This window comes from Adiantum capillus-veneris, chromosome 16, assembly GCF_014529385.1.
Source record: "Adiantum capillus-veneris isolate H3 chromosome 16, ASM1452938v2, whole genome shotgun sequence".
In the NCBI taxonomy this organism is placed as follows: domain Eukaryota; kingdom Viridiplantae; phylum Streptophyta; class Polypodiopsida; order Polypodiales; family Pteridaceae; genus Adiantum; species Adiantum capillus-veneris.
The window spans coordinates 143,948,801-143,961,800 of record NC_140946.1 but is presented as its reverse complement, the minus strand read 5'-3'; the positions used below and the strand labels follow the sequence as shown (position 1 = coordinate 143,961,800).

The 13,000-nt window shown below is 45.1% G+C and overlaps 1 protein-coding gene across 1 annotated transcript in view; it reads right to left on the bottom strand.

Moving 5' to 3' along the window:
• Nucleotides 1-6,538: 6,538 nt before the first annotated feature.
• PDR2 (phosphate deficiency response 2) overlaps nt 6,539-13,000 on the bottom strand; it is a 61,202-nt gene continuing 54,740 nt past the window's right edge. The window contains exons 18-22 of the mRNA XM_086485693.1: nt 9,065-9,216; nt 8,873-8,984; nt 8,372-8,488; nt 8,193-8,289; nt 6,539-8,097 (exon numbers count right to left, since the gene is read on the bottom strand). Coding sequence (XP_086341819.1) covers nt 7,049-8,097; nt 8,193-8,289; nt 8,372-8,488; nt 8,873-8,984; nt 9,065-9,216 — 1,527 coding nt within the window. The 3' untranslated portion in view covers nt 6,539-7,048. The remainder of the gene's footprint in view (nt 8,098-8,192; nt 8,290-8,371; nt 8,489-8,872; nt 8,985-9,064; nt 9,217-13,000) is intronic.

Here is a 13,000-nt window from a genome sequence, read left to right as displayed (position 1 = left end):
TCATAGTGGCAGTCATGCCAGTGAACCATGGTGCCCCTAGGATAACATCCTCATGTTGGAGAGGAGAGATTAAAAAGTTTTCTTTATCGATGTAGCTTTAGACATGAAGCCTCAACTTCCCAATCAAGGGAGTAACGGAGGCTTGCTGTCCCTTGAAAGCTCCATCGGCGGCAGTTACACTATCTCCCACCTCGAAAGCTTGGTCTTTGGGGCTTCGCCGTTGCCACAAAGGCTAGCCCACCATTGACCATTAGATTTTTGGAAGTGCATAGCTACTCCGTGAAGGACTCATCTCCAAAGGCCGCATCAAATTGTTGGATAAAGGCCAATACTTTGTCGGTAGCACCAAAGGTAAAATCATAGGTGAGAATTGAGATACTCTTTTCTCCCTCTTTGAACTTCTTAAGATCTTGGGACCTTCTCCATGTAGGATAGGATTTGCGATGTCCTCTCCTCTTATATTCTCTAGGAGAATAGATATTTCTTTCATCGGAAGAGGAGGAAGGTGAAGAAGAAGGAGAAGAGGGTGACCTCTTTCTTGCCTTTTTCTTCCTTTGTTTCCTCTCTTCCCTTTCAGAGCGACGAGGAGAAGGACAATGGGTTGACCGCTTCCTCTTGGGAGGAGTTAACGACTGTCTAGACCTCCGTCTTCATGGAGCCACATCTTTAGAGGAACTTAGTGATTCGCTTCTTTCTCGTTCTTTGGATTCCTCCTCTCTTATGGAAGAGAGTCTTCTTCTGGGAGTCTCATCAAGAGGCCTCCTAAGCTCTCTCTCCTCTTGGAGAGGAAGGGAAATCCCATAAGCACGAAGTTGTTGAGTAACTTTCGCTTGCAAAGCAGGGTTGCCCATAGCTTGTTGCAACCTAGTAACAAGATAATTAACAAACATGGGGGCACCATCATTAGCATCTTCATGTGCAAAATCAAAGTTGTCAATATTCATTCCACTCTCTTGGTTACTGTCAGCCATGCTAATTAAACTTATATATAAATTACTTGTGCTTTGGTACCCTCAAAAACCTTAGTCGCTACTGTTCTTTACCTTTAAAAATTAGTTCTCAAGCATCCATACCCGTGGTTTAGACACTGTTGATTGCAAAGACTAGTGGAGATGGTCTAACATTGCTCGACTGATTATAGTTCCTGTTGAGCTTGTTAGTAGCTCAATAATGGTTAAGCCAAAGGCAAGCCCCAAGAGACTCAATTATCAAAACTATAGTTCCCAACGGTGTACCTTGAACTAAGTCATTTTCAACCAAGATAAAATAGATCCATGTCCCACTTACCCTATTGCAATGAACAAGTCTAACCTTTCATAGACAACTTAAGGACCTCTCTTCTGAAGCAAGGAAAGAGAAACCAATAGCTTTGATACCAATGTAATGGAAATGGCCTATGAACTTTGAGGATAGCGGAATTAAGAGAATTAGAGCGAGCATTTTTATGAGATTACTTTGAGAACATAGAGGGTGAACTTAATTAGCGGTAGTACCATAACCATTATACTTAATCAACTTGGCATGAACAATACTTTTGAAAGAGAGAGAACTTGACAACAGTTGAGGACCGGATTTATGTGGAGTCGGTCCCCCCTCCGATAGGCTTTTGTACTATAGATTTTTCCATAAAGTGAGACTTGGTACAATACAATATTTATGTTCCTTGTGACCTAGGTGATGCCATGAAGATGGAAAGCTTCATGCATCACGAGCATAACATAAACTTGTAAAAGCATTAACCATCCCTGGCCTCAGTCTCAAGGCCTCAAACACCTTCAAAGGTGGAGAGAGCTAACAAGGAATGAGGGTAGGGAAGAGGAAGAACAATCATGCATAGGAGAAAGAAATAGTTCCTCACTTATCATCACTCTTCTTGCTTAGCATAGCATAACAACATAGTAATGAAGATGGAGAAGATGGCAAGCTTAAGCATTGAAGCATGGCTCTTGGTTGGATTTGCATTCCATAGCCAAGAGTGTTCGTGTAGGCTCTCAACTTCTCAAAAACCTTGGAGAAGCAGATGGAGTTCTTGCACTTTCACCAAGTGAGAATGTGTGAAAAATGAGAGTGTGAGAGGGTGTATGCCCCCAAGCACACCCCTTGCTTGCTTTGATCGACCCCTCCTTGTAGCTCAAGCTTGAAGATCATTGGCCCCCTCTAAGCCTAGCCAATCACATGCACAATGCATTTCAAGCAACATGGTAGTCTTTGGACAAGTGTCCTCCTTACCCCTTTGAGAGAGAGAGAGAGAGAGAGAGAGAGAGAGAGAGAGCTTGAAAATATCTAGATATTTGTTGAATTGGACTAGAAGCTCATTGGACCCCTCTTTAGCCCAGCCAATAGGATTCAAGCACTCCATGTGGCTAAGCATAGGGAGAGCTTGACATGTGTCCATGTGTCCTTTATGAAAAGGGTGTCCTTTGGGTGAGTGGAAGGTTGAGCCAAAGATTCCCCTAACTTTGGGGCTTTCCCTCTCCTTTGTAGGGTCTCTTTTTGACTCAAGCCCCTCAAGCACCTTACCCTCCCATGCATGGGAAGCTTCTCAAGCACCTTACTCATCAAGCATGACAAGCACATCAAGCACCTTAGTTAACAAGCACGACAAGCACCTTAAGCACCTTTGTTAGCAAGCATGACAAGCACCTCAAGCTTGGGTCGGGTTCCCACCTCAAGCTCACCTCAGCCCTAGCTTGCCTAAGGTCCTAGGTCTAAGGGCTTTTTACACTAACCTTTGGAGGTATTTAATGAGGATAACCCTAAGGTCTTTTAAGCTCCATTAGAGGCACGTTTCTCTTTGATAGACTACCTCTTTTTGGACCCCTATTGAGATGTAACCATCTCTCCTCTTGGTCCCCTGTTGAGATAAGTCTAGAAGCACTTATTGCACATATCTCTTTGGTAGACCGTCTCCTTTTGGACCCCTATTGAGATGCAACCATTTCTTTTTTTCGTCCCCTACTGAGATAGGTCTAGAAGCACATATCTATATCGTAACTCTTGTTCCCATTTTATCTTCCTATATTAAATGATGAGTTTAATATGAGAAAATCATTTGGTAGTTAGATATTAATTTTATAAGAGAGAGAGAGAGAGTAAGCTGAAAGCAAAAAAGCTAAACTGGAATTATAGGGCACTATGAGGAATCTCGTTGATATCCTCCATGGTAAGTACTTTAGCTGGGTGTCTCCCATGCTGTAGTAGGGTAGCCCTGATCTTCTGCTTTAATCTCCGTCGATGTCGTGATGCCTCTCATATGTGTGGGCGCCTGGATCTCTTGAGCTCAAGGGCTCCATCCATCAATGTACCTTGGACTCTAAAATCTGTCGTGTTGGCTCTCCTCTATCTCCACGACAGTTAGTTTAAAGAAGTCTATGATCTGCCTCTAGAACTTGCTCTCTTTGCCTGATCCCGTCGACTTATGCGATACCACGATCAGAGATGCCTTTGTTTTTATCTTTTAGATATGCGCAGACACAAAGAGGGTTTAAAAATAGTCCATAACCCTCTCTTTAGAGAAAGTGAAAATGGCCCCATATCTCGTAGTACACTGGATAATGGCATATGTACTGTAGCTGTGTCTTTGGCTCCATCCTATGAGTCTCAATCTCGAGGATGGTGTGAAGATGTGCGCATCTGACCAATAGCACATTGCATCCCATGAGATAAATGAGTGTCCATGTAGCTAGGTCTTGTTACAAACCCATCCTTTGTAAGCTGGAAAAGATGCTCTCTGTAGAAAGCCATCTTCGTGCCCTGATGATTATGGTGATCTCCGTTTGTGTGAGAGACAAGGAGTACTAGAAAGTCTGTCCATACCGAAACCATGTAACTGAAACCAAGATGTCATCTGTGCATACCAGCAATATGTATCTCCTTGTGATGCTAGCTGACGGGAGGACTCCAAGGCTACTCAGTCATCTATCTCTAGGCAAGTCCCTGAGACTATGTATAAAGGAGAGTGATCTACTAAATGCCTCTACCACCAATGGGGGTGGCAACTAGCTCTACCTGAATAATATCATGTGGTACTAAAGCTTTGACTCTAATCATCCGAGATATCATAGAAATCAACAACCTTTCCATACATCTCCATCCCTCAGTGCTACAAGATACACAAGGCCCCCATATTTGCACTCCATAAAGCATAGATTGAGTCATCAAAGTATCAAAAAGCCAAAGCTTCCTTCAAGGTTCTTGGAACTGAACCTACGACCTCATCCCCTCTAATCTCTCCAAAGCTACATACGCTATAGTCAGTCTAGTCGATTGCTCTCCTCAAGGAAAACGTTGGGCCACTAAATACTACCCCATGATAAGTGTATACATTTGTATACTCCATCGTCTGACCATAGGTAAAGGTGGGTGCTGACCCCCTGACCCACTATGGTGTGGTGTTAAACACCATGATCTTGGTCTTGCCAAGTCTCATCGACAAGCCACTATCCTGAGCAAAAATGTGTAGGGTATCCAAGTGACGTAGCATTCCCTCTGGGGAGTCAAAAATTAACACAATATCATCAGCATATATTAACAATGAATCCATGTCCCTACTAGTTGTGCTCCTCTATCACCCTCACTCTTTATGTAATCTGAAAGCTCATTCATATACATACCAAAAAGAGTAGGGGAGAGTGGGCAACCTTGTTTCATCCCAATAGTGGAGTGAACCGACTCAGATATCCCCTCATGAGTCCAAGCATGCCCCATTCCTATTTTGTATAAAGCCTTGTCCCCCCAAATCAGCTTTGTGGGCATCCCCATCTCCTATAGTCTGCGCATCAATCTGGCTCTGGAATTGTATCGAAACCTTTGCAAAAATCCACAGAGCTATAAGAAATCCTCCTTTGTGATTTTCCCTCATTAATAATAGCTCTCGAATATCAATATATGGTTCAGAGTAGAAAACCCACTCTTGAAACATGATTGTCATGGTGCTTGTATGCCCTCTCTTTGTGCCCATCTACTCAACTGCTGCTCAAGAATGGATGCATACAACTTAGCTAATGTGTATCCAAATCGTGATAGTGTGATAGTTCCCAGGTTCCATAAGATTTCTTGCATTGAAGATAGGCACAATAGTGGACCTACTCCAAGAATCAAGGAGCACACATGGCTCAATGTATAAAGTGCTCTGCCACCAAGCGATCATGATCATATGCACCCCTAGTCCTCATTCTATCAGTAGCTTTCTTTACGATCTCACCAATAAAGAAAGTGCATGTTTATGGGCATGGCTATGAAGGATATGTTAAAGGTGGTTATCCTGAGATTGTGTAGAGAGAAGCTACGTACTCACCCCAAGTCTCAATGGAGGCAATAGCAGGGGTGGGGAATTCTCATGAAAAAGTCTCCATGACTCACTAGAATCTTGACTCAAAAATAACTGGTATAGATCCTGCTCCAGCTAGGCAAGGTAGCCCCTCTTCTTCCAATGTTTAGTAGTCTGTGACCTATAAGTAGTGCCATTGTATCCTGTTTTGCTTTGGCCACATTCTCAATGCCAATAGTTAGAAAGCATTCTAAGTTGTGGAAATCTCTCTCTCTCTCTCTCTCTCTCTCTCTCTCTCATGTTCCCACAATGAGGAACACACAAAATATGGGAGATACATGATACATATGGGGATTGCACATGGATTGGCCATACTTAATGGCCTAGAAAAATTCCCAAGTGGATGGTTTCACTTCTTTTTTGCGGATGGTTGACTGTGTCATGACTCAGCCCAGCTTTATACCTTCTATTTAAGACTTACAATTGGCCCTAGACTTGTTAGTATAGTACACGACCGTGCACTTCTCCAGGTGGCAAGAGTATTTGCACCTACTTGTTACACTCACTTTGGAGTTTACGGGATTCATAGATGATATGTGCACAGAGGAGCCGAGACGACCACTAGAGGATCTCACCTAGAGATTGACAAGGACATTGCATGATGTAACAGCAGAGGCATGCCGACACACTCACAGAGAGCATCGACGACGAACTGGGAGCATGCCCCGAAAAAGTTGGCATGATGAGAAATAAGGAGAGATGAGTCAGGAAAAAAATAAATTGGGGGTCAAGTACAAATGTGCTACCGGTTGCTGCCACTTAGTGTTTCTAAGAAACGAAAATCGTCTTAAAACAAAATCACTGAGCTCACAACAGAGTCATTTGTCTCTAGAAATAATAAATAATTTCATCCTTACAGAGTCTACAATACCATCAGTTTCATCCTTGCCTATCAAGAAAAAACCAAGCTTCCTACAAAAGAGCTGCAAAGAAAGAGGTCTTTGGTGGTGGTTTTTGTGACAAACGGGGGGTGTTTTGGAAAATATCAGTCATCTTGGAAATTTTAAGGGTTGCTATAGGAATTTTAGAAGTTTGAGTATTTCGGGAATTTCACAATTTTCATAAGTATTTTAATAAATTTTCATAAAAATAAACTCCACATTCTCACTAATGTTCTTTCTGTATAGAAGGGCATATACACGACGCACCCAGAGCATCACCTCAATACCTCATAGAGCGCAGTTGTTAAAATGTATGAATCCACAGGTGGACTGACAGAATAACAGATGTATGCTATTATTAATACAGCTCTGACAAAATTATTTCGAGTCAAAAATTACATGTTCACAGCCTTGCATGACATTCTAAAAAGTGATCCTTTTCAAGTGATTGACAAACTGTTCTGGTATGCTGGGCTAGACACCCCATAAAACAGCTGTTAGCCATCTCTACAAAATTTCAATCTTACGTCGAGAATTACCAATGACACTCTCAAAACAATCCTTTGGACTAATGAGCCCAAGCACAGAAACTCTTATGCTATCGTCCAATGCGCGTCTACTTTTGCAGACTCTATATCAAGGCCTCTTGTGCCGGAGGTGGGAATTTCATGGATGACACTGATCTGTTTCCATTGAAAGAATCAGCCTGAATGAATACATATACCTCGGATGATGCTATATCCCCATTAACAACAGCCTGCTTCAGAGGGATATCAATAGATTTACCGCACGCAACATCCATCCAATAGAAAGGTACCTTCCAAACATCCCTGCTATGCTACTCATCCTTCTTGAAACTTACATCTTTGCCAATAGTTCGGTGCAGCCTGCGTTTCCAATCCGGCATCTTGCCAGGGAATAGCCTTCGAAGCATGTGCTCCCAAATGTAACAACTAATCATCATCACAATTGCTGATAGGAGAAGCTTGTGTCCAAATGGTTGTGGAAGTGGAACCAGTCTCAACCAGTCATTCAAGCCCCGAAACAGGTCAGAAGTAATTACTGTGAAAAAAATCGCAGCAAAGCTAAGAGCATAGGAGAATGCCTTGTTCTCCCTGATACTTTGATTGAAAGGGTGGCCCATATAATTGACTGCAAATGTAGCAACCTGAATCATCATGTTGGCCATGTAGGAGACCGTATTCACAAGATTGGGCTCAAATTCAGAGTCAGGCTCGATGCACTCTTCAGGCATGTACTCCTCAGCCGCTCTTGTCATTGCGATCAGAAAAGTAATGTGAATGGCAAACTGTCCCAGCAAGGACAAAAAGACATATGCACAAAAGATATGGCTGTGTGGTCGCTCAGCTGACAACGTGGTTAGCGGACGTGCATGGGAGATAAAGAGAAAGAAAGCTGCTGTAAACACCCCACTTATAGTAGCTTGTTTATCCCCAAGCTTCACTCCATCCAAGTACATCACGCTTAGCACATAGGCTGTAGCGAGGCAGTTGAGCCCAAGAATCTTAAACATCTGCACAGTGGTCACCAAAGTGCTTCTTCCTTGACGAATGATGTCAACTGTGGGCTGTACTGAAGAATGCTTAGCAGTGAAGGGAGAAGCCATGGAAGCATCCCCAAGTTTCACAACAGGAGCTGATCTGCCATCACCTTCCTCCCCCATCTCATCCATTAGTTTCTTCAACTTCAATTTTTGCCTTTCTGCGGGAGTAAGCTGGTGATTGCCTTGCGGATTGATCGAACTGGAGCCAACTTTGACAGGCCTATTCAGTACCTTGTTTGAAGAAGTTTCGCTTGACAATGGGCCCGCGATGCCTGTAGGGCCACCACTGCTACTTTTTGACTTTTTCACCTTAATTGTCTTTCCTACAAAACCCAAAAAAGAACCCAAAAAGAAACATGAAAGCACCTCAAAGAACAGACGTATGTAAAAAGATGGCGAAACTTAAAGGAAACCTCACCACTGACAGCAGATGATGAGGATTGCTTTGATGGGGACTCGGAAGTTGGAAGCCCTGCTGGTGGCAGGGCATTTAAAAGAGCAATTCCCACATGCGACTACAAAAAAGCTCCAAAACGATGATATGCATGAGAATAACACTCCCATTTGAAAAACCTGACTGAAGCAGCATGTTCTTACTTGCTTTAAAGCTCCCACATCATTTGTGCCATCACCACACATCATTGTGGTACGCCCAACAGATTTCAGTGTTGTTAGTATAAGCTCTTTTTGGTCTGGACTCACTCTCGCAAATACCTGAGATAGAAGAAGCTTGCACACACTCAGACATGCACCGCTGGTAGCAGCAGTTTGTATATACATCAACAATTGCGTTAATGACTTGGAATTCACAGCCAAGGAACTGCAGTATGTGACATGTCCCATTTCAAAACCTTCCCAATATCCTCAGTGTGATCAGAACTACATACTAAAATAGCTCTGGGCTTTTACTGTATGCAAGAGCTACAGGCTTATGCATCTATCTTTTCTACTCATTCCCCCAAAGCTATAATTTCTCTAGGCATATGGATATGCATTGTTAGACATGCTATGGAAGAAAATTGCAACCCTAGCTTCCTTTTTATGGAATAAGCTAAAATACTTTTCCTAACAATCTTATATAAAGAGCCGAGCACACACCTTCACGAAAGGAATGACCAATTGCAATGCTCCAGTTCTTTGTAGTGTTGCTATAATATCTCCTGTGATACAGAGATCATAAGTTCCTGATAGCAATGGAACCTCCTCATCCCTGCGGATTCATCATGTATGAGCAAGGTAGAAAAATAATGCATCACAATCAATATAGTAGATACTTAAGGTTCACTATACTTGAAAGGCAGTTGTTCCTTCTCATCAGGGGAAAGCCACTCAAAAACTCCAGTCTCCTTCTTCAATGTCAAAATCAGCACCTTACTGCATAATATGTGCACTTGACTTGCTACATGGCATGCTGTTAATGCCTGATCCCCAGTAATCATCACCTGCACGTGAAGAACCCAATCAGCTATGTATAACGTAAAAGTAAACTTGAAAAGCCTGATCCCCATTAATCATCACCTACACATGACGAACTCAATTAGTGATGTTTTAACGTAAAAGTGAACTTGAAAAGCTCTTTCATATCATTTTGGTTCCTGCTACTAGTGCTGGACTAGGTGGTTTCGCTACATTTGGCCGAGGTCAGTCTGAGCTTCAATAACATCCTCATGATTGATTGTATCCTACCAATGATATATCCTGCGCTTGTATGGGTGATTTTTTTATCTTATTTTTTCTGTAAAAGAATAGGTCTGTATTACTGAGTACTGTGGGTCCTTGAAGATGCTCGGGTCAGCCTGTCCTCAAGGAGCCATACAAATGAAAACACATGTACGAGGACTCCAAGCTCACGGTGGTCTGTAGGAGTAGAGGAGAATGAACCAGGGCCGTGGAGAATAAGGCTAAATAATCTGGCCCTGTGACACGGTAAGGAAAGTAGCCATCATCTCAAGAAAGTATGGCGGTGCTCCTCTGCTGCCCTGGAGGAGCTGGCTGACTAACTCAGTCCAGATGCCACTAAGTGTATCCGCAGAGGTAGAAGGCTGACCACCAATAACATGTAAGCATCTAGCCTTCCAAACCATCCACAAGGTGACTGCAACTACAGTAATGATCAGTTCGCAAGGGTGAGACTTGATAGCACCCCAAACGGTAACTCAAAAGGAAAACAGGATCCTCTCCCTCCTCAAAAGTAAGGTGAGAGCCCAGGAACTGTAGCAGCCAACAAATTGAGCCCCAAGAGACAAAACCTGTGCAAACACCTACCCAACATAGCAGGGCACAAACTGCACAGTAGACCATACGCACAGGTGTTAAAGAGTTTTGGCATCTCTCAGGATTCGCCCAGCCGGTCCCAGTTTCTCCCACGGACAGGTGTTAGGGAGTGAGGGCTGTTTTGTGGCTGTGGCTGGCCACTGTGAGGAGGTTTTCTCATGTCGAGATGTGTTTAGCCATGTTTAGCCTTGGGTTTTGGCTTGGTTTCATGACTAGCAAACTCCTGCAAGAATTTTCCCCCAACCTTGCCAGAATTTTCCCATAGCCCTTGAGGGCTTCCGGTGCTTGCTCTCCACATTTCCCCCTATTTATGAGGTCGTGGGGCAGCTTGATGGCTGGCCGACCTGGACTTATGGGGGTATATAGGAGAGGGCAGAGGTACCACAGGGGTAGTGTGTGCACAGGTCTTGGCTGCAGGGTGCCCCTTGGGGCCAGCCCTAGGGTAGAACAATGGGCAGTGGCAGGGCAGCTTTGCTGGCGTTTTTCAGCAGCAGACCCTAGTGTTTTTGCATCCCATCAAGCGGCGGTCACTAGCACAAGGGCAGGACAACCGCAGGTTGATGGGCAGCAGGGGATCACCCTTGTGTTTTTTTCTCTCAGGGTAGATGCTTGAAGGTGCCATGATCTTGCAAATGGAGAGCACCTCCATCTTGGTGCAGGCATACGGGAGGAGGAGATCCATGTTCTCCAAGGGGCAGCCACACCATAGGGCATCCATCCTATTTCTTCTCCCTCCAGGTCAGCCTTCTTGCCAAGAGAGATCCCGCCAGAGCCTCGCTTTCTCAAGAGGCTAGGGCAGCCCATGTGGAGACCGTCTCAGTGGTCTCGTGTGCAGGAGCAAGTGGCAGTAGCAGTCGCATTTGTGTGTACCTCTGGTCTATCCATTGGGGCATGTCAGATCTATGCCGGACCACCCTTGGTCACTTGTAAGAGCACTTTGTTATCAGCATGGAGAGTCTCTCTCCTCGCGCTCCCCTGCTGCTGCCCCTCCACTCCCCTGCTGCTCCCGCACCTCGCGCTCCCCTGGCCCTGCGAGCTGCTCTGCCCGTCTTCAGCCCCGCACGCTGCTGCGCCACTCACTGCTCCGCTGTCCGGCTCCCCCCGTCCCCTGCTCGCTCGCGCCCTGCTCCTGCGCTGCCACCTCCCCCCGTACTGCCTTGGCAACCCCGCCCCCACCCCTTCCTCTACGCATAGCATGTCCCCAAAGGCTCTTCTATGCGTAGCGTGTCCCCCCCCCCTTCCCCCCCCCCTCTTCTACGCGTAGGAAGTCAAAAAAAATTATTTATTTATTTATTTCAAACATGGTATCAAACACGCTATATGTTGTTTTAGCTTGGTCTCATAGGTCAATTTGGCCGTGTGAAGACGTTAATATATCATTTTATTTTCCCTTCCTTTTGGTACCCCCCCCCCCCCCCCCCCCTTTCTTTATCGTCTTTATCACTCCCCCTCCCTTGCCGTACCGTCCCACTCTCCCCCACTCGCTCAGCTACCGCACCCGTCGCCAAGGGGGGTGCACACGTTTAGTGACTCCTTGGCAGACGGCGATCAAACATGAGAAAGATGAACGATAAAGCCGACCCTCTAGAGGATCCCATTACAAAGTGCAAAGAGGAAATGACGGAGATCATTACCAAGATGAACCGCAATCTCTGGGGCACAATAAACATGCTCGAAGGACGCGTGCTGATCCAAGAGAGCAAGATAAGCACACTGGAAGACCGAGTGACGACCCAAGAGGAAGAGATCGCGTCACTCAAGAAAGATCTCGCCAAAGCACGATCAAGAAACACACTGGAAGAAGGCGAACTGCAACCCTCAGTAATCGAAGAAATCAACACGATCAAGGAGCAAGTACGGGCCATCAAAGAGGGAGAAGAGCAGCACAAAGAAATGACGACTTCTTGGGTGGATGTTCTTACCAAAACTCAACAGAAGGCGGACGAAGCCGAGAAATGGATCAAGGTGGCCAAGAAAGGAAAAGGCAAGGAGATAACGCCCACGTCCACACCCAACAACATCATTAATCAGACACTAGAGGAGGAGCAGAGGAGAAGGGTGCGCCCTTTACATGTGAGAATTTGCGGTCTTAAAGACAAAGGCAATGTGGACGAAGAAGTAAAAGAACTCACAGCCTTGATGGGGATTCATGAGCCGACACACACAAGGGCATGGAGAGTGGGCAACATAAAGAAAAATGGAAGCAGTGGAGAAACCTCAAAAGAAAGAGCACTCATCCTCCGTTTTCCCTCCATGGAAGCAAAGAAGTCATTCTTGAAGAAAAGACCAACTCTTAAAGAGACTGGCATCTTTCTCGGGGATGATCTCACCCTCTCACAGATCGCTCATATGCATGAAGTAATGCCGGAGATTAGAGCGGCAAGGGGAAAAGGCAAGATCGCTTTTTACCGAGACGGAAAAGTGGTAATACTAGAGCGACGCTCCACATGACTGTGTGAGACCTATGGGACCACACTCAAAGTAGCTGCCTGGAACTACAATGGATCTATGCGTCTTGATGTGGGTGCTTTTGAGGATAGCTTTATTGGAAGAGACATCATCTTTTACTCTGAGACACACCACGCCCCGGGGCAATCCATGCCTCACATCAGTGGATACAGGTGGGAGACAGCCTACAGACAGGAGACACGCTCAGAGCACAGAGGGCGGGGCTCGGGGGGAGTGGCGGTGTTATTTAGAGAGGGTATGCAGCTACTGATACATATAGTCCGCAGGGACGAGCAGGCTAGGTACATGTAGGTGAGACTGAAAGCAGAGACAGGCAGATACCTCTATCTAGCTATTTGCTACCTTCCCTCGAGTACATCAGTTTATGCATCACCCAAAGGACAGTCCCCTTTCTCTATATTGGATGATGACATATGGGAGTTCTCTAGGGACGGTGACATTATCATCCTAGGGGACTTCAATGCTAGGACTGCCCATCACCAG